Source organism: Oxyura jamaicensis, chromosome 18, assembly GCF_011077185.1.
Source record: "Oxyura jamaicensis isolate SHBP4307 breed ruddy duck chromosome 18, BPBGC_Ojam_1.0, whole genome shotgun sequence".
Classification (NCBI taxonomy): domain Eukaryota; kingdom Metazoa; phylum Chordata; class Aves; order Anseriformes; family Anatidae; genus Oxyura; species Oxyura jamaicensis.
The window spans coordinates 9935722-9956546 of NC_048910.1; the positions used below are offsets into that span (position 1 = coordinate 9935722).

At 51.9% G+C, this 20825-nt stretch overlaps 1 protein-coding gene and 1 long non-coding RNA gene across 3 annotated transcripts in view; one reads left to right on the forward strand and one right to left on the reverse strand.

Moving 5' to 3' along the window:
- AXIN2 (axin 2) overlaps window positions 1–4159 on the forward strand; it is a 23362-nt gene extending 19203 nt beyond the window's left edge. For both annotated transcript variants that reach the window (XM_035342388.1, XM_035342389.1), the window contains exon 10: window positions 3380–4159. In XM_035342388.1, the coding sequence (XP_035198279.1) occupies window positions 3380–3506 (127 nt within the window). In that variant the 3' untranslated portion in view covers window positions 3507–4159. The remainder of the gene's footprint in view (window positions 1–3379) is intronic.
- Window positions 2876–20825, reverse strand: part of LOC118175823 — a 73480-nt gene continuing 55530 nt past the window's right edge. Inside the window, exon 3 of the long non-coding RNA XR_004755149.1 lies at window positions 2876–3277. This is a non-coding gene — a long non-coding RNA (uncharacterized LOC118175823). The remainder of the gene's footprint in view (window positions 3278–20825) is intronic.

Genomic DNA, 20825 nt, shown 5'->3' on the forward strand with positions numbered 1-20825 from the left:
GAAGGTCCAGCTTTAAGGTTTGAATTTGCACTGAATCTGGCACTTCTTCAGAGAGCCAGGCAGCCTGCCCTGTAACTGGCAGCCTCCGATTTAACCTCCAAATGGCCATTTTGTTTTGTTAAGAGGCCTTTCCAGCTGGTGCACCATCGCTGGCTTGGCTTTAGCTTTGGAAACTGTACCTATGCAGCTCAGAAATCACCCTGGGGAGCTCTCAGTCTGGGGGGTGCTGAGCTGGGGTCTGTCTCTAGATGCTGCCCAGCAGGGCTGGGGCTGAAATATTGCCAATCCTGCCCCCAGATCATCTTTGCAGCCCGCCCAGCTGCCATCAGATGGCAGCAACCTGCAAGTACACCCAACCTGGACAACCTCCAGGCTAAGTGCTGGTGTTTGTTGCACCCTTGCACCACTTTTCAGCTTTACATGCTCCCATGGCCCACCATGCGCTTCCACTCATACAGCCAGGGATGCAGCCCTGTAACCCTGTCACCGACCAGTTTCCTCAGCCTCACCATGGTTTGCTCCTGCTCTGTTCCCTGTGGCTGTAGCACCCCTCTATACCCCCACCAAGAAAAACACTTTTTTTGTGTTTGTTTTCTGTGACAATTTTTGTGCGATGACTGAGTGCTGGAGTAGGATCCTAGAAGCTCTGTGGCCTGAAAGCCCCTCCAGGTGCAATTATTTGTGCCTTGTCAGACTGTAATTACTTTAGAAAATGTTTTTAAGTGACTGACAAGGATGAAACAATGTTTTGCTTAGATCTCACCCCTTTACACCTGGGTAAAGACAATACTGAAATTTATAAAAGGAACTTGGGTACGTGCCCAGTATTTTATCTTGCACAGACACAAGGTGAAACTAATTACACAAATGTGTGTACCTCCAGGGAATCATTTTGATCTAAGCTTTGACTTTTGGCTGGACTTTGAGTGAAACTGCGGGTGACCTTCAGGGAAGAGGGCCGCAGTGCCCAGAGTAGCGTGTGTGTTACGGGGAGGCACTAACTAGGCTGCTTTGGTCACATCTGGCATTGATTTCTTTTTAAGGCACATTTAATAAGCATGTCTTTGAAGCCTTTGCCTTTCATTTAATGCACAAAGACATGCATAAATGCTCGACTCTCCAAATTCTTTATTGATTGAATCAGTTTGTGAGGCGGGTACCTCGGGCCCTGTCACTGCTCCTCCTCGAAGCCGAGGCCTGTGCCCGCTGGGCCATGGGGCAGCCCCGCAAAAATTGCTGCTTTGCTTCACCCCCTCCCCACCCCCCCAAAAAAAAGAGAAGGAATTAAGCAGTGATTTAATACTGATGGCGTTAACAAAAAACAAACACACACACACACAAAAAAACTGGGTGGTGTCGGGTAATCTTAACATGGCAGTGGTTCAAAACAGAGCTGTAACACCAGGCCTGCTCGGCTCTATTGGTGCCAGATGTCCAAAAAAGAAAAAAAAAAAGCAAAGCAAGGCTTGCCACATAAAATATGTTTCAATGGAAAGCCCATTGCTGAGCAAATAAGAGCAGAGCGACTTGTTTGAAGATGTTGTGGGGGAGGATTTTGCTTTGCCTCCTCTTTTTTTTTTTTTTCCCCTTTTTTTTCTGTGAAATAAGGTTGTAATTATGTAAAAGGTCATAGCGTGTTTTCTCAAATAAAAATTTTGTAAACACAGCCAGCACTTAGGCTTGTGGAGGAAGTCATTGGGAAGAACGGCTGTTATCTGGCGAGGGGCGGAGAAGGGGAAAGGGAAGAGAAAGTTCTTTGTAATTCATTCAAACTTTCCTTGTTTTTTTGGTTTTGTTTCAAGCCTGCTGGCCTGGGGACTTGTGGCCTTGACCTGCAGCATTAACGGTGGTGGGAGTTGTGCCATCGCCTTCAGTGAGAGCAGGCTGTGAGGAACTTAAATAAGATGTTTTCCTTGCTGAACCTTTAAAGACACAACATGTGTCAATTCAGCTTGGACTGACTTTACAAAAATAAATCCTAAACATACCTTGACTAAATGTAGCTGCTTCAGTCTCTGTAACCAAAAAGCCAGCTTTTATCCCCCTACCAAAATAATTTTAACTTACCCTAAAAATAAATAGATATGAAAGTCATCTCCACTGTGTATTTTAAAACTGCGTAATACAACATTCCCTACTTAAAAACGAAATTCTAATAGCCTGCCCTGCCTTTGTCAGTTTACCCGTAAAAGTGAGCTTAATTTGCTCTCCTTTTTCGAAAAGCTTTCACCTAGCAAACATCTGCTAAGGACAGGGGAGGGGTGTGGGAAGTGCTGATTTTTATATTTTTTTTGTAATTCTGATGAAGGTTTTTCCATTTCTGGTGATCAGATGGGAAAGCACTTTTCCAAGAGAGCAAGGGAGCAGGCATGTCCGAGGAGGTGTGCGGTGGCAGACGGACAGGCTCCCTAAATGCTACCCCTCTGAATGGAAGCCCTTCATTTGTGCATATGCAATTAAGCAGCCTTAGAAGGAAGAAAGCTAGAAACGGGATAAAAGGAACCTTTAATCAAGAAGCTGAACGGTCTAATTCAGGATAATAGAGGGGTCCTTACTGTTTGACACAGGAGGGGTGGGGGGTGTTTTTTGTCTCTGGGAGCATTGGCTTCATGATCTAACGACCCAAAGCAAAAGAGAAGGAATGCAGGACACTGCTACTTGACCTTCTGGTGTCACATCTTGCAAGCTAGATTGGGGTTGCTCTTTGCATGTGACCGCTACGAAGCATCAGAAAACAAATACAGTAGTTTCTGTCATTTAAAATGGATATGTGAATTAGGCACTTTGTTGTTTCTAATGGGGAGCTCTCGGTTTTTCTGTAGCAGAGCCACAGTTTCAGCTGCTGCTTTCAGGAAGCTGGGAAGGCTTTCTGTACGCCTAAAAAGCCTCTCCTTTAATAACAGTTGCTAATTTTAATGTTGGGCCTAGGCTTTGACACAAGAAAACACATGAAAGAAAGAAGGTGGGGAGAGAGGGGAACCTTGAGAATGCCTTGCTTTGAAATGGTATTTATTTATTTTTTAAATAAGATATTTGACCAGAAATCACCGCGCTTTCTAATTTTCCTTACTGCTAAGGATATCCACTGCCAACGCGTGTAATTTACTCACAGTGCTGTAGAAGCTGCTGTCACCGCTGAGGAGCGTGCTCAGCCTCGCTCCCTCTGTCCCATGGCCGTCCCCGCTCACATCCCTGCAGAGCTGGGGACGCTTTCATGTTGCTGGACCTGACCTGCCCTGAGGTTTTTCCTGGCCACGCTGGGAGCTGGAGGAGTGTCCTAGGAGGGAGAGATTGAAAATGTTGTGGTTTAAAGAGCTGCCAAAGCATCCTTTACTTTACCTTTTGATTTTTAACTGTGTTTTAATTCTCCTCACCACAGATACTACTTCAAAAAAGCAAGCGACGAGTTTGACTGTGGTGCAGTGTTTGAAGAGATTTGGGAAGATGAAACAATTCTGCCCATGTACGAAGGAAGGATTCTTGGGAAAGTAGAAAGGATCGATTGATGGCATCTGTGTTTCTTAAGAAAATTTAAGCTAGAAAAGTCTTTGGACACACAACAGTAGTGATGACAAGGAAAAAAAACTCTGAAGGAAAGTTTTGAACCAATGAAGAAAAAAAAGTGAAGTCTCTGAAGACTTTGCTGAATTAGCCTTAGAGGAAAAAAATGGCATTTATTATTCATGAGTTGGGTACTGAGATGATAAAAACCCTGAACTATTTATTAAAAACATGACCACTGTTGGCTATTGGAGATGCAGACTGTGTTTGAGAGACTTCCATACATAATATATGATTTCCTGGGGATCTGAAATCTATGGACTAAGAGAAACTATGTATAGCTTACCTTAACAGGAATCCTTATTGATATTTATTGAACAGTCTGTTTTCCCTTAAGTCCAGTTTTTGGATATGCTGCTTTAACAATGGAGAAGAGAAGGGCTGGGAAGTGGGGTGATGGGAGGAAGGATTATTTTATTTTTTTATATTGTTCCCCCTATCTAAAATTTAGGAGTACGGCCAGGAGCGCATTCACCATTATTTTTTTTAAGGGGGAGGAGGGAAGGATGTTGTGCCCAATATTTCTCCAAGTGAAGATAAATTCTAAAGGAATAATAATAATAATAATAAAGAAATTAAAATACTGTCCTACCATCCATCTAGAGACCAGTGCATTTTAATCTATGCTGCTCTAATTTGAAATAAAGGTCTTAAGCATTAATTCCGCTAGATGCAATGTAACACCACCCACTTGCTATTTCGTCCATGGATTTCTGTGGTGTGAGGTTTTTGCTTTGCTGCTGTCAGTGTTGAGGGTGCCGTGTGGTGTCCAGTGCCTATCTTGGTCGAGGCAAGCTAGAGCAAAACCCAAGTGTGGAAGAGCTGTAGAAGGAGCCATCCAGTTCCCTACTTAACACACCAAAAGGCAACGTTGCAAAAGCCAGGTTCAAAACCCGTATGTACTCCACACAGCTAGCTAATTTCTTAGCCAGTCTCCTTCAATGGTAGCACAACTGCTATTTAAACAACGTGTAACTATGACAAGGCGTATTTGCAGATAGTTGTGGAGCGTGTGATTCGTTGTGTGGTGGTTCTTGGTGGTGGTTTGTTTGTTTTTTTTTGCCTTACCCTCCCACCACCCATTGAAGCCAGTGGGAGGTGGCAGCGAAGGCTCTCCGCAGCCCTTTGGACAGCTTCGCGTGTGGTGCGTGTGCGTGGGTGTGAGGACAGAGCGCCCCTTTCCCGAGGAAGACCTTGCATTTCTACAGTTGGGTTTTGTGTTGATTAAGTTAATCTGTGCATTCTGTTTGCCATTGCTACTTCGTGTAAGTCTGTATATATTGTAGACAATGTATGGTGGAAATATTAATACACTATCTCTAGTGTTGTTAAAATTTAATCAGTACAGTACCTGTGCCTGCATGGTGTTACTAGGCCATGCGTCGCCCTATATTCAGGGTTCAAGCTTTCCCTTGTTTGTTTAAGGGGTTTATGTATAAATATATTTTATGCCTTTTATTACAAGTCCTGTACTCATGACTTTTGCCATGGCATTTTGTTCTACTTATACTGTAAATTATGCATTATAAAGAGTTTCATTTAAAAAAAATTACTTGGTACAATAATTATTGTAATTAAGAGATGTAGCCTTTATTAAAATTTTATATTTTTCAAATTAACATTGTCTGACTTCTCTTTTTCCACCCCCTAATGTCTCAAAAGGTTTCTTCTCATGCGTGGTGGTAGCTGAAAGCAGAGCTGAGCTCTGCCCTGCCTTCCTCCCTGCCCTCCTTGTCAGGAGCTGCTCCTGCTGGGAAGCATTTGCAGCTCCCGTAGGTAAGGCAGAGGCTTGGGCTGGACTCGAGTGCAGTGATTAAATCACGCACGGGACCTTCAGGTAACGCGGGCACAAGTTTGGCATGGCCTGATGGGGACAGAAAGGGGCTACCAGAGGAGGAGGACTTTCTCTTGGGATGCTGAAGCCCAGGAGGAATTTCTCAAGCTCCCAGTGCTGACACTCCAGCCAGCCCATGATGGGCTTCGTGGTGAGGTGGTGGAGGCTGGGCACATCCCTGCGGGCTGCTCCTGGCTTCCAGCTCGTCCCCATCAGTCCCCTGTGGCACCTGCCCGAGCCGCCCCCACCTCTTGGCTCATCCGCCTGCCTTTGGGAGGGCGCTGAGGGGTGAGAAGGCTTAGGGGTGAGCTGCTGACCGCGTGCCCGTCCTCGCACTGGTACGTATGGCACAAAACCTATTTTATAGATGAACGACCTTAATTTGTTCCCGAGGGAAGCTGCCCATACCAGGGCTGGATTTGTCTCCCAGCTGTCGCCCAGACCTTTCCTGTCTCAGGCAAGTAACCCTGGGAAAGCAATTGTGGAAAAGCTTTAGGTCTGTCCCGTTGGTAACCAAAGCCAGCCTCTTTTCTTCTGCTAGACCAATGGCACCAACCACCTTCAACCACCTTTTTAGTTTTTTTTTTTTTTCTCTCTCCACCCTATTTTTTCTGTGAGGTTTTAAATTATCTGGGTTATTTTGTGTGTTTGAGAAGACTTCATTTAAAACATCAGTAAAACTTCTATCAAAGGGCTCAACTTCACACCGAGTACACAGAGCTGGGGACTGAATCCCGCACTTAAAGGGAGCCGCAGGCAGTTTTACACATTTAAATGGATGGTGCCTTGTTTTAAAAACCATCTGAAGTTCATGGGGTTCATCTTAATTGATAAGCTGGACATAACGGATGGGTGTAGGGAGACTTCAACAACATAAGGGAAGAAAGATTTTTTTTCTCTCTCTTTTTTTAGTCTACCATCAAAGGTTGGGAACTTAGCACTACATCGTAGTATTATTTTTCTTCTGCTATTAAAATGAATCACACTGTGCCTAATTCTTCTTGGGAAGATAAATGTGTTTGAGGCAGCTTGAAGCCATTCAGCGCCTCACAAGCCCTTGCATCTTTCTATCAATGTTCCAAAATACTCACCTCTGTTTTTTGGATGTCTGTAGAAACAAAATATAAAATGGCTTCAAATACATGGCAGGCTGTTTAGCGGAGATGAAAGGGTATTTGAATAGTCTTTTAAAAATGAATGAAAAGTGAACACTCTCTTCTGTTTCAATTATAAGTGGGACATGGAGATCGTTAGACGCAACCTTAATGTGTGACACTCGGGAAGTGTTCAGCTACCTTCAGCATTTTGGAAACATTTTGTTTTTCAGCCTGTCTCAGGGTACCGATGGTGATTACAGCTCTGTCTTGTCAGCGTTTAAATGGAACGGCAGCGTGGGAAAATCGCACGGTTACAACTCTAAAAGTACAACTTCCATTTTTTGTACACGGTACAGAAGATACCTGTCTGTCTGGGGGAGCACAGCCTCCCGAGCACCCCAGGGCCCTGCTTTCCAAGCGAACATCCCCCTGCAAGGATCCGTGCTGCTCCCGCAGGGACACTGCCTCACCCCCCAGCGCCGTGCCCAGCACTGAGCTTTGCAAAAGCGAAGCCGAGCAGGGCTCGCTGCAGGAAGGAACGTGTGAGCGAGACCTAACTGCTCCGCACACCTAAATCACGCTAATACTTAACACTTAGAGCATTTTTCATCTTCAAAGCCTGCTGGAAACATTCATTAAGGCCCACAGCACCCGCGGAGGTAGGGGAGCTGCCCGCTTTGGGCTGCAGCGCGGCGCGTAATTGGCGGCGTGGACGGGGCAAGCGGCAGCCGCGCCGGGCAGAGAGCTTCAAAGCCGTGGTTCTGCTCTGCAGGCTGGGTCCTGGTCCAACAAAAACACAATTAAAACGTGTCGACGGACCTTTAACAGTCCTCGGGAGCGTTTGGGCCGGGTGGAGCCTGGAGCGAGCAGCGGGCGGGGGGGGGGGGGGGGGGGTGGGTGTTATGGGCATGCATTGCCTGGAGGCTTTTTTTGGGGAAAAAAAAAACACTTTCCCAAGTGCTTCACAGCTTGAATTTGTTGGGGAGGCGTGAAGAAGTGAAGTGCAATGGTCTTGCTTGATCTCAAATGGAGCCCGAAGTGGTGGGAAGTGGGGGCTGGGTTTGGGTTGCGGGCGGGCAAGAAGCTGCAGGGTCATCTCACCTCTCCATCGGCTGCGTACCCCGAGCACGTGCACTTCCCTTCCTTCAGCAGCAACCAGGCTGCCCTGGGACACGAAGCGGGCTCCCTGCTCAGCCCCCGCTGGCCGGTAGGTCACTGCATGACATATTTTGCTTTCCTGCCTCTAGCCTCAATGTCTGACGTCTGGCTCAAAGGCGGCAAAATTTCTGAGTCAGCGTCCAAAAACGCACGAAGCTGCCCCCAATATAACAAATAAAAATCCGCCAACCCCCTCAAGCCACGAGTCCTGTCTGATTCTTCAATCCCTGGCTTCTGGTGTGAAAGCAGGAGGCAGCGACGGTGTGACTAAGGGCACTGACTCACTCTGCTCTGTCCCCCGTTTGCCATCGTCCCGCAGTCCCCCTGTGCCACGCCACCATCACGGGGACCAGGAGTTTCCTCTCATTTGCCCGACACAATTAATAGCGACCCCGATACGTCGGCCCTCTCCGTAGCCTTCCAGTGCTTTCCTGCACGCCAGTTTCTCAGACCATAAAGCAAAGACATGACCAGGGTAGACTATAGGCATGAGTTTCCTCCTCCTCCTCCTCGCAGGTGCCCTGCCCTGCAGCATCTCCGTGCTGCCCCCCAGCATTTCCTGGGGCTCTGTGAGGTTTTCTCCCCCCATCGAGGGATGTTTATTCCCTCTGAAGCAAGGAGGCAGCCGTGCACCGGCCAGGCTGGCAGCTCTGCTGCTTCACACTGCTCACCACGTACTGCCCATGGTTATTGCCTTCTGCTTCCACCCTCCATGAACCTCGTGTTCCTCAAGCACCTTCCTCCAACTGCTCCACTCCAGGAGCAACCCCAGATTAATTAAAAAGGGAAAAAGTAAGGAACACCGGGGCTCTAAATGAGGTTCCTATCCCATTGCTTTCCAACGTTCTCTCTATTAATCACGGAGTCCAGAAAACACCCACACAGAGGAGGCTGCAGGATTATTTAAAGCGTCTTCCTTCCCCTTCCGTAAAAAGATCAGACTGGTTCTGGATACGGAAAGCTGCCCTGGTTCAGGCCCTTTCAATTATTCCCAGCAACATCCCCGATTCCTGCCCCAGCCCTGCCCAGCCTCCTTGCACAGCCCCGCTCCTTCCCCCGTGGCTTCGTTAGCATATTACTAATCATCACAGAGAGTCCCGGGCTCAGTTTTTCTGACATTCAGACGGCGGCATGCCGCACGCCTTAGACTCTTTTAGATTAAATGGATGTTGTGCTGCGTTTAATCTTCAGGGAGCACTGAACCCACGCAGTCAGAGAGGAGGCTAATTTTGGACACCAGATCTAGGTGACAGCGAAATTTCAGACAATTTCGGCTGACCTCCCTGGGCAATGCCCTTCATCTCTGCCATGAGAGGATCTATTTTTAGGGAAGAAAGCCCATTACGCCTTGTCTTCCTTAATTCAGCGCTTTGCTCGATACGATTTGACAGGTAGATTTATTATTATTATTATTACTATTTTTAAAGAAAACAGAAAGACCCTCTGGGAATTCCGGCTTTCAACATTTGTCTTGGGCCCTGCAGGAGTCTGGAACGTCTCTGAACCCCACGGCTCGCCCTGCTTTGAACCAACCACCTCTTCATTCCCGATGCACGGCGCCTGCTCTGCCTCCTCGTCTGCAGTCCCGGCGCTGCCGCAGCCCCATCCCGCAGCTCCGTGCCCCAGCCTGTGCCCCCCATTCCTCCCCCCACAGCCTCCCAGCAGCGTCCCAGCCCCCAGAGCCCAGCCCTGCTCCCCCCAAGGAGCTCGGAGCCGGGGTGCTCGCTCCCTGGGTTCTCGCAGGGCTCTGCGCTGCCGCTTTGTTCTCCCCTTCTGCTGTGACAGCTCAAAGAGAGCTCTCACCCCCCCCCAAATCCTTCACAAGTCGAAGGATAAATGGGATGTGTGGCCAGGGTGCTCTTGGCCTTGGCTTTTCTCTTCTCTCCCCTCACCAAGCAATGCCTCCCAGAGAAACGCTGACGTTTTGGCATCGTCCCCGCGAGGGGCTCGCTGCTGGCACCAACAGCCCGGCCGAGCGGCTCCCTGCTCCCTCCCCAGGCTGCCCCCAGGCAGGAGGCTCACCCAGGTGTGGGGGAGCCCAGGTAACCCTCAAATTCACTCCGACCCAAACTATGAACAGCAAAGAGTCCAGTAAAAAACCTTTGCACCCTCCGAAAACCCCAGCACCTGCAGGTGGCTGCAGCAGCCTGGCAGAGCTTGGAGCGAAAGCTTTGGGCCTTCTCTGAGGCTCCCGATTCCTCACATCCTTACATCTTTGAAGGTTTTGGGCAGCCCCACGAACACAGCACCGGATTCCAACCGTGGTGCAGCCAGCTGCTAACCCAGCCATCCAGTGCGGGTTACACGCAGAAGGGCTGCCCCGGCAGACGCAGGGTAGGCGAGGCACCCGCGGTGCAGCAGCAGCCACTGCAGGCAACCGGGCGGATGCCCCCGGTCAGCTCGCCGTGTTCAGAGACCGGCCGCCCTCCCAACAGCCCCAGCAGGAGGCAAAGGGCAGCGTTTGGGACATCGGCCCCGGAGGAGATGCTGTAAAACCAAAGGTGGTTTGGGAATATCGACGGGCACCTGGGCAGGGAGCCCGCCGCAGCACGGCCGGGCAGGGGTTAAAGCCCACGGGCGCCTCGCTGCCATGCAAAAACCACCCAAAACGCTGAGTTGTGCACTGAGATTCAAATGCCCGGATCAAAGCAGAGCTCCAGGAAGGAAAGGCCAATTTAGGTTGGAAGCGGAGAAAACTTTCTCAGCTAACTTCTGGGAAGTGAGGCAGCCGGGTTCCAGAGAGCTCCCGTCCAAAAGGTGCCTCCAAGGGAGGCAGCGTTCCCGCGGGAGCGGAGGAGGTGGCTTCTCCCTCTCCTCCCCGCAAGGGAGCTGTTATTGGACACTGGCGCCCAGCACACCCCGCTACGGCACTCGCCCCGCTCTCCTGAAGCCGTCACCAAGTTTCCCCGGCTCTTTCACAGCCTGGGACGAGCAGCAGCCGGCCCTGCAGCCTCGCACCGCCGGTGCCGTTTGGATCCAGGCTTTCCCAGAGCCAAGGCCGAGCCCTTCGGAGCGCGCTCGCCTCCAAGTCCGTGCTCCGTGGCCTTTGGGGCCGGCCTCTGGCCCGCAGCGCGGCATTTGATGGGGTAGCCAAAGTGCTATTTCCAACTTTTTCTTCCTTACGGTTCGCTCCAAAGCAAACAAACAAACGAAAACCAAAACGTTTGAGAGTTTAGCTTTGCTAATTTACAACCATCTCAGCTGGCCGCTCTCCCCCGGGATCCGCTGCCTGACCTCGGCGAGGCTGCGGGAGGAGGCAGAGCTCTCACCTTGCCTGCGGGACAGGGTGCCAACGGAGGCAGAAAGTGTCTCGTTCCGGTAGCACGGAGAGCTTTTGTATTTCAAGGCTTTGTAGATTTGCAATGCCTTTAAAAACCCTCGCAACTGTCCAACATGGGGTGTTTAATTACCAGGTAAAAGAATTTTTTTAGACTCCATTTAATTATTTGATTGCACAGTAACCAAAGAGTGTAAGAGGGCTGTAGCCAGAAGGCACTTCAAAGCAACGCCTTGATGTTTCTTAGTGGGCATTAATGGTTTCTGAAGGCAGGAGATTGTTTAAAAAAAATATTAAAACCCTCCTCATGATCCCGCCAGCAATCTCAAAAAAAATGCATAAACACTGGAATCCTCTGCCAGGGAGGAAAAAAAAAAAGAGTTCAAAGGGATCTGAGAGTTTTCATGTAAAGTTTAGAGTTTAAGGCGTGACTGTTGGCTACGGAGCCCCACTGTTTGAACTCTTGTTTATTAAAAACAGTTTCCCAGCATTTCACAGGGTTCAGAAAGACAACAGTGAAGTGCAGCCTTTTTCACAGTGCACTGTTTAAAGGCTGCATTGATTTCTACCTATATGTTTTATCCTTTTTCTTTTCCTTTTTTTTGATCAAATGCTGCAGTCGAGCACAATATCCAAGGGAAGGTACAAGGAGGAGAGAGCTGCTCTGGAAGAAGGGTTTTGCTCTGCTTTTAAAAATACTTTTCAGCTGTTCGCTCCAGACTCTCGGTGCCCCAGGTTGGGTGGCAGCAGCAGCGAAAGGAAACGACAATTCAGCCAGCCCAGAAACTCCGACTGCCTTTTTGATATTATCGCCAACCCCCAGCCTTTGTCCGAGAACGAGCCTCAGCCAACGGGCAGCCAAACCACCACCACGGGGAAAGGAAAAGGAAAAATCAGGTGTTTTTTTTTTTCTCAGGGTGGGAGATAACCTCTCAGCCTGCCCTGTCTGGGCACGCACCTTGGTGAGCCCACCGCCACACCACGACTTGTCTCATGCTCTGCTCAAATGTTGCCTTTTGTTTTTTCTTTTTCCCTGTGGCTTCAGCCAGCCTCATCTGCTCAACCCCCCATTTTTTAAAGCCAGGGCTTTCTTTTCATCCAACAAAAGAGCGAACCGAGGGGCAGAGGGAAGCGCAGCAGGCTGCAGCCGGGCCCTGCCGGAGCTGGGCTCCGAGCGGGGGCGCAGATCCCTGCAGGACAAGGAGAGGAGCTCGGGGATACGTGGCAGCACTGGGAAAACCCTGCGCCGTCCTGGGAAAAAAGCTTGCAGCCGAGTGTTTCAGCACGTTCTGAAGTCTAACCGGAGAGATCTGGCGATAACACAGCCCAGAGCCGCCCAGCCTCAGCCTTTAACAGCAGAGGCCAGCATCCATCCAGCGCGGGCCTGGAAGTATTGCCAGAAGACGTTCTAAAAGGCACATTAAGAGCAGAATTAAAGCAAACCTAACACAAAACAAAGAGAACCATCTGCCGAGCAGGTAGCCTGGGAATAAACCCCTCGCTTAGCCCGTTCCCAAGGCTGAAGCCCCAGCCCCGAGTCACCGGGGCGCTGCCGGGTGACAGCGGCCGAGGTCCCCTTGCAGGGGAGGAGAGCTAACGGCAGGGAGGTGTCCAGGACCAGTGTGCCTCGCACAAACACAGCGAAGGGAACAGAGGGACAAACGGGGGAGAAAGAGGTGCTTGGGAAGCGGGAAGGTTTTGTTTGGGTCCTGCCAGGCTCCTCTGCGAACGTGGCAGGGAGCTGGTGAGGGACATCGATCGTCCTGGGAACGTCCCCATGACCTGGAGTGTTCCTGCATCTGCATGGAGGGAAGAGGCGTGTGTAACGGGGTAGGGACGGCTCCGGTGAGGTCGGACCTTGGGCATTTCAGTCACACGCCAACATTTTGCACCGGAGGGGTCCCCCTCAGAGCTGAGGACATGAAACGCCTCCTGAACACGAAGGTGCTCGCGTGGGAAAACGCGCCGTGTGCTGCACAGCCAGGGAGACAAACCCAAACTGCGGCGGGGAAAGAAGCTGAAGGGAAAAAAATTAAGTCCAGGAAGGAAGGAAGGAGAGCACCGGGCTTCTTGCAGTGACCGGCGGCTGGCAGAGGGCTGCCGGGAGGTACCTGCTGCTGCTCTCCTGCCATCCCCGCTCGCAGCACAAAGCTCCTCCCTGCACACCCCAGGGATCGATGGAAAATATGAACTTAATTTTGGGTTCTGTTTTCCTTAAATCGGCGCAGTTCCAGTAAAATCAGATTAAAATACCTCCAGTTCCTGATGTTTGGGGATATTTAAAGTCAGATCAAAGCGCTTCTAACCAGCCCTTTTGGTAGCACGTTTGATGAGAAACACAGGTGCACTAATACGCGGAGCTCGCAGCCGGCCTGATTTAAATGCTGCCTTGCAATTCTGCTTCTGATCCCCTTAAATATCAGCTGGGGGCGAGAGCAGGGAGTGGATGGATGATGTTTTAATAGAGGACTATTTTTTTTTTTTTCCCCTGGATGCAATTTGAGCTGCTTCACTTTCTGCAGGAAAACTTCCTCACCTCCCTTTTTTTTTTTCCTTATAATAATTACAAGGAGAAAGAGACTGTCAGACAAGGGAGAGCCACGGAAAGGTGGAGTGATTTACCGGCCATAATTTTTCAGGAGCAAGATGTTGGCTCGTGCTTGCAGGGAGCCGAGCACGAGCTCCACGTCTCGCACAGCGCCCCAGGGATCCAACCGTGACACGCGGGCACATTTTTTCATTGTTCTGGGCACGCCTGCAGAACCCGCTGGCTCTGGTGGCGCAGGGGGGCCGGACCCTCTCGCCTGGCTCCGTGCAGGTGAGGAGTGGGGCCGGGGGTGGTTTTAGCCCCAAGACCACCGCTGCTGACAGGTGGGGAAAGCTCTCCCAGCCCTGCAGCTCACGGGACTTCTGCAGGGAGCTCCCCGGAGGCACTTAGATGGGAATTTTTGCTTTTGGAGATCAGGGAACAAAACCCAACGCTGCTCAGCAAAAGGGACTGGGTTCTAGGTAACGCTGCAGAGCGAACCCCAAAGCAAACAGTGCTGGTGGTGACAAGCAGAGCTACTGAAAGCAGAGGAGAGCTGCTCCAGGGCATCCCTTCCCCATATTTTGGGTACCACTGTTCGTTAGGAATGCCGAGATGACTCCTTTCACTCTTGGCCCTCGTGGCTCGCTTGCCTTGACTCCAAACAACACCTGCTCCGCTCAAAACGTGCCCCACTAACCCCAAACGAAGGCAGGCTAAACTGAAATTTTTGACAAGGCCAAAGAAAAGTTGTTACTGTCATACTTCAGGGAAATCAGCACATTTTGTACGCAGGGCTGGTTGTTGACAAACGACGTGACCCCAACAACTCATCCCCTGTGACACAGGATGGGAAGTCGGATAGGGTTTTCTCTGCTGGGAGCTTTCAAGTTTTATTGTGTGCAATTAAAATGCAGATGAATTACTCTGTAAAATAATAAAAACCTCCTATAAAAGTGCCCCAGTGAAACTAAACTGTCAAAACACAAGGAGGAAATCAAAAAAAAAAGAGCAAACATTGCTTTCTCTCAAAAAATCATGCAAGTTTAAACAAACTCCTTCTTATTGAGAGATAGCAGTCGGTGGTTTGGTTACAGCTTCCCATCTGCTCGCCTGCAACTCCAGGAGGTGGCTGGAAACACGAAAACCTCCAAAACACGGCTGCCCCCCAGCCCAGCCGCATCGTGGTGGCGTCTCACCGCCGGCGCTGCTGTCCCCACCTGCACCCGGGTGGCACCGCCTGGGGGCACGGCCTGGGGGCACCGCCTGGCCCCGCAGAAGGGAAGCACGGAGGCGCCTCCCTGCCCACTGGTGGCTTTGGCTGGCATGAAATTGCAAATGCCCCCTAAGAGTCAGAGCTGTCATTTTTTTCCCTTTTGCAGTAAAATCACATTGGAAACGCAATCCGTAGCCTGCTGCCGCTGTGTGGTTAGGGAGTGGCCGCGTTTGTAGATGTTGTTTTACCCGAGCTGCTGTCACGTTACAAATAAGAGGCATAAAAATAAAAAGTAAAGTTTTCTAAAAAAAATAGCCTTTTTGGCAGTTCGATCACTTCAAAAATTAGCAGATGCCAGATTTGTGTTTCCCACCTAAACCGAACGCAAGCACAGATGAGAACAAAGTTACACCAGACCTGGACGGGGCTGGATGCAGCCATGGGGTGGGTGGCACGAGGCTGCCCCCCTCCCTTTCCCCGCACGTCCCCCCCCAAGATCTGTTGGTTCCACCGAGCCCCACCTCAGGTTTACACGAGCAGGTGTCGCCATATGGGCTAAAGCACAGTAAAGTATTAAAAAGACCAAAAGTTGCACTGAATTCCCAGACTGCTTCTCCTGTGACAAATGACGGGGCCGAACGAGGCCAGTAAGGGCAGGAGAACCAACCCGCCCGGCCCGAGCATCGCCGAGATCGGGTGTTGGAGCCCCGTGGGCAGCAGCTGCCTTGCAGCGTGCCCCTGGTGGCTCCGCGTCTCCGCTCAGAGCAACCCAGGGAGGCCACGGCACAACCTGGGTGATGTTCCCTGTGCGCCTCGGGCACCTGGCTCAGCAGTGGCATACGCAGAAGCCCCTGAGCTGAGAGGGCTCCAAGGAAGACGCTGCTGGGCCGTACAGGCTCGCTGTGCTCTGTGGTCAGACACTCAGCAGATGCTGTGGGCGTTTGGGGTGGTATCGGAGCTCGGATGACCACCACCACGCTTCATCTGCTGTCAGCCTCGTCCCTGGGGCTCGGAGCCCTTTTGCAGGGCTTGTCCTTTCACAGCCCTATTTCCCCCATCACAGCCACCCCTGCCAGGCTGGATGGATGCTGGGGCAGGGCTGCACTGGTGGCCAGGCAGGATAAAAGCACAAGAACCCTAACTCCATGCAAAAACACCCTAAAAACGTGGGGTGTCAGTCTAGGCAAGACGTCCTGCTGCCGTGCAGCCACCTGCAACCCCCAGCTAAGCTTCCCTGATGTGCACCCCCGGGGATATGCTCCGTTTGGAGCACTTCAGAGCAGCTCCCACCTTTCCCAGCCGCTCCCGCACTTACAGCCGTGATTTTCCCCTTTCGTACGGCCGTTGAAGTCCTGTTAGCTCTGAATTCATACGAACAGCTTCCTTTAAGCTCCCCCTTTAGCCCTTGCTCCTTCCAACAACGTTTTTATGATTTTAACCCCCCCAGACTTGCTCTCCCCACCTCCCCTCTGCCCTCACGCTGCTCCTCTGCCTCTAACCCACCGCGTGTCCCCAGGACGGCGCTGGTGGCACTTGCTGCGAGGTTACTCAGGTTACCAAGCTTTTAGCCCCCCGACCCCTGCAGCCTGCTCAGCTTTTGCCCTGCCTCCCTCCGAGGGCCCCAAAATGCTAAAGCAGAGGCCACTCAAGCCCTCGGGGGGATGCCACGGGGGGACACGGACACTGCTGCTCCCTCCTCACACGTCCCAAGAGGGGACTGGGCCAGGGCCGGGCCCTGCCTGGTCGCTGCTTTTGTCTGGAGCTGTTCTTTTACCACTCGAAAGCGTTTCCTTAAGGCAGAGCCTTCTCTGGGGTGCACGATCTCTTTCTTGCATTTTATGACTTTTTTTCCTAATTACGGAATCTCTTTCAATCCAGACCCCCTTTGATCACGGCCGGCCTTGGAGAGAAGTCGCCTTGTCAGGATCAAGAAAAGGAGGCGAGGACGGACGCGAGCGACCTGCCCGGGGTGACTCAGGGAGCACGCAGCAAGGCGGAGATGGGAACACAAGCTGAGAGCAGCTGAAGTTGGAGAGAAACCCTGGGACAAACCTCCCGGCCAGCCCGCGATCCACCACCACGTCCTTCAGGTACACCCATTTCCAGCGGGAGCCAGGGGTGAGCACTCAGCGAGCATCTCCCAGAGCAAGTTTTGCTCCCCAGGTTCAGGCCGGATGAGTCGGGGCCGTTCCCCATGCCATCAGATGGCCCAACGGGGACATCAGGGCCAGGCCCCATGGCCGGCACGGGAGGACGGCGCCCGGTTAATCAGCACCAAGACCCCGCTCCGCTTCAGCTGGCGGATCACAAAGCCCTCCCCATAAAACCCGGTTAAATGAGATTTCTTCAGAGGAAGGCTATTTTCAGTGCCACTCTGATTATTTGCCCTCTGTTGTCTTCCATAAAGGATGCTGTGAAGTTAATGATCCAGCCGTGGAATTTTAAATAGCTGCTTCATGACTAACAACATGTGCTCCGGATCAGCCCGAGCCTGTATTTACATATTTCCCATGATAAGTCAACATATGGTTCTTGTTTGGAACATGGAGTTGCTCTCTCCGTATTATTACCAGTTTTTTCCCCCCTTTTCACAATCGCAGGGGAAAAACCTTTCCTTATAATTGTTGGTAGAAGAAGTGCCGTACAAACAAGAAGCTATCAGGGTAACCAGGAGCCTGCTACTTGCTTTATTTTGGTTCCCACTCCATCCCAGCCCCGTTAGTCATGCAGGGGCTGGGGCTGCACCCGCCAGCGCCGTGGGATGCTCCAGGTCAGCTCTCGCCATCAGGCTCCCGGGCCACAAGCAGGGATTTCACAACCCTCCTGGCAGCTTGGCCATGGCCCTCTTTGGGAAACTTGCACTAATGGTTTGCATTTCTTCCCTTTTGAATTGGCAGTTTTAAGCATGCAGATAATTTGTACAATTGTGTTTTTTTTTTCCCCCCTCTTCCTCCTCTGTTTCCCTCCCCACATCAAAGCAGCGGTTGATGGCTGGATACAAGCATCCAAGCTGCACTTGCATGGCACGGCTGGGAGCACAGCCTTTGGTGGTTTCTGACTTTTTTTCACGTCTGGAAGCACAGCATTTGGGGTTTTCCAAGCTCCGGTGCTGTTTTCCCTGGTGCTCCTCGCCCCCGGCTCCTCTCTGCCGATTCAAGTCCCGAGGCTTGAGCTGTTTCCTCTGGGAGATTATTCCACGTGGAAATGGGCTCCAACCATGAAGAATTTTTTCCTTCAAACCAGTCACAAAGATTATTTCCTTTATTTAATCTCATTACTCCCTCTTGAACTGGGCTAAATAATTCCCGTCCTCCGAGGGCATTTACGCCCCTCAGACTCGCCGACAGACACCGCGTCCCACCCTTAGTCATCACTTTGCCAAGCTAAACACGTGTAACTCTTTTAATCCTGCCTCATAAATCAGTCCAGCCCTTTCATCGTTCCTGTTGTTCGTCTCTGAATACCGTCCCCTTGTTCTGCCGCGGAGGTGCTCAGAGGACGGACATCCCAGGTGAAATCCCAGGGCTCAGGCGGGTTCACGGGCACCACCTCCCCTCCGATGACCTTGGTGCGGCTCGTGGGACCCCCGCGTGGTGCTGCAGCCTCTGCTGATAGGGACAAGGACCCGGGAGGCTCACTGGGGCTAGCCAACATGTGCTCCTGGGATCAAACCCCTGAACACCCACTGTCACCTCTCAGAAGAGGTTTGGATCTCGCATCACCCTGCTGAGGTCAGATGGTGCAGAAGGGGCTGTGTTGGGGGCTGCACCTTGCTCACCAATATTTGATGCACCAGAAGGGCCAGGCAGGAATTTGTCTCCCCCTCCTGAGCCCTGCCGGGGCAGTCGGGGAGGTACGACCGTGTGTGGGTCATCCCCTGCCCACCTCACCTGCTGAAATCCCACACCTCTCACGGGGTGCCACAGCCCTGGAGCCAGCGGGTGCGAGTGTGCAGCCACACTGCAGCTCAGCCGTGAGCAGGGCACTGAGAAATAACCACTATTCCCATAAAAACCTGCTGTAAAATCGCTGCAGCAATGCGAAGCGTGCAGCCAGGCCTGCGCCGTGCACAGGGAGCCGAGGGATTCAGCTGCTGGACCAGGGAGCGCCGGGGGCATGTGGGGGTGAGTAAAAGGGGCGATGAGTCCCGGGTGGCTTCAACGTGATCCGGGGCAGGTGCCGTGGCTGACACTTGGGTTGCTCTGGATTCACAGTGGTTTAACCGGCCTTTTGTAATTAGTCTGCCCGAAACAGGAGTATTCTCTGAAAGGAGGTAGGGCTCCCTCTGAGATCCGTATGGTGATCACTGCCACGGGTGGGTTGCTCGCGTTCCGTTAACACCTCCAGCTCCCGTCAGTGCTGCTGTGCCAGGGAAGGCACGGCCTCGCCGGACGGAGCCGAAAGGGAAACGAGCACTGGGGTGGAGAGCAAGGCCGGGAGCCCCCAGCCCGCTCCATCGCACGCTGTGCGGCGTTGGGGCAGGACGGGCAGCCTGGCCGTGGTGCAGCGATGCTCAGAGGAGGTTACAGCAGCCTGGACAGCAGCAGCTGCCTGCCTGCAGGGTGGGGAAAGACTGGCGTGGGACGGGGCAGAGCACCCCTCATCCCAGAGACATCACTTAAAGGAAACTGTGCTGGGTCTGACACCAACACCCCCTCTGCTGAATGCGCCTTTACAAGGGGCTCAGGAGCCCCAGCCCCCCAAAACGTGGTCCAGAAGTGCAGCTGTGCCCGGTTTCTGGTCCCGGTGCCTTCCACCCTCTGGTGACAGCCCAAGGCCCCTCACGCTGCAGAGCCCCACGGCTCTCTGCTATGAGGCTGCTGCCTTCAGTCAATTCCCTTCGGCTGGCAGCGATGCCACGATTCCTAACAAATAGTCTGTGATAATAAATACCTCGGTGAGATCAAAAGATCCTTAAAGAGCCTTAATAACATAATAAAAAAATCGGGGAAGCGCAATTTGGTTCCGTTCTTAAACGCTTCTCTCCCCTTCGCAGAAGGTGACGGCCACGTAACTTTTCCATTTCAAAGATCCCCGTCTCACTTCACGTAAAGGAGCAGGCTGCGGGCTTTGTGCTCTCCCCAGTTTTGTCCAGCAGTTGTCCCACTAACCAGCCGCCAGCGGAAAGGGATTTCTCCCTTCACCTGCTGACAGCATTTTCGCTTTGAAAGCACGAGTTGACTGCTGCTTAATTAGTGCGGTGGTGAGCTGGTCACTGCGGGCTGGGAGTACGGGAACAAGCTCGTCCATTCACTGCCGCTCTCGCCTCGCACGCCCGGCGCTGCGAAGCCAGCACAGCCCAGCTGCCACCGCCGGCAGCTCCTGGGGCTTCTCCTAATGGCCCCGTTTAAACCATGAAACGCCGCTCAGAAGCCTTGCAAATAAACGCAGCGCACTTTGTAAAAAGAACAGAGATGGAGATGTTCTAAAAGAAGGTTTCCTTTCAGCCCCCAGGAATCCCGAGGTGCTTTACAAAATAATGTTAGGGGCCTGCCGGTGGAAGCCAGCTCTGAATTTGCCTGATTTTGCTCACACAGAGCCCGGGCTATAGCTGGCCCTACACAGGCCCTGCCATCCCCTCCCACCAGGGACACCCTGCTTTGCACCCCCACACAAACACAGCGACAAGGACAGAAGGGTCCCAAAGGAGTTTTATCTAACAGGGAAGTGGTTTTCTGGGTGACAGCGTTCAGATAACAAGGAGGGACCGAAGCAGGCCCAGCCGAGGGAGCAGGAGATGCTGGGGGTGCTCCCAGCCCACTGGTCACCTGCGGGCACTTCTGGTGGGCACACGTTTGGGTGTTAACGGGGAAAATCTGGTTCTCATCCAACCCTTCAGAAACATTCATCTGTTCAAAGAAGCATCAAACTCTGAAGAATGTAACCGTTTTACCTATTTGCGGAGGAACACGTGAAATTATTACTATGATTTGTGTTTGTTACAAAAGCACCTAGAGGCAGCGAGGGGCCAGGACTGCCCTGGGGCACGCGCTAGCAGAACGGAGCAAGCGACGGGTCCACAGCACGAGGGCAGCGGTGCCTCAGCCCCGTGCTCCACCACCCTCCTGTGTCACCCCCAGAGCACAACAGAAGCAGTTCCGTCAGCCCGCACTCCCTCCCGAACCAGACAAGTGGATGCCTTTATAGAAGTCCCA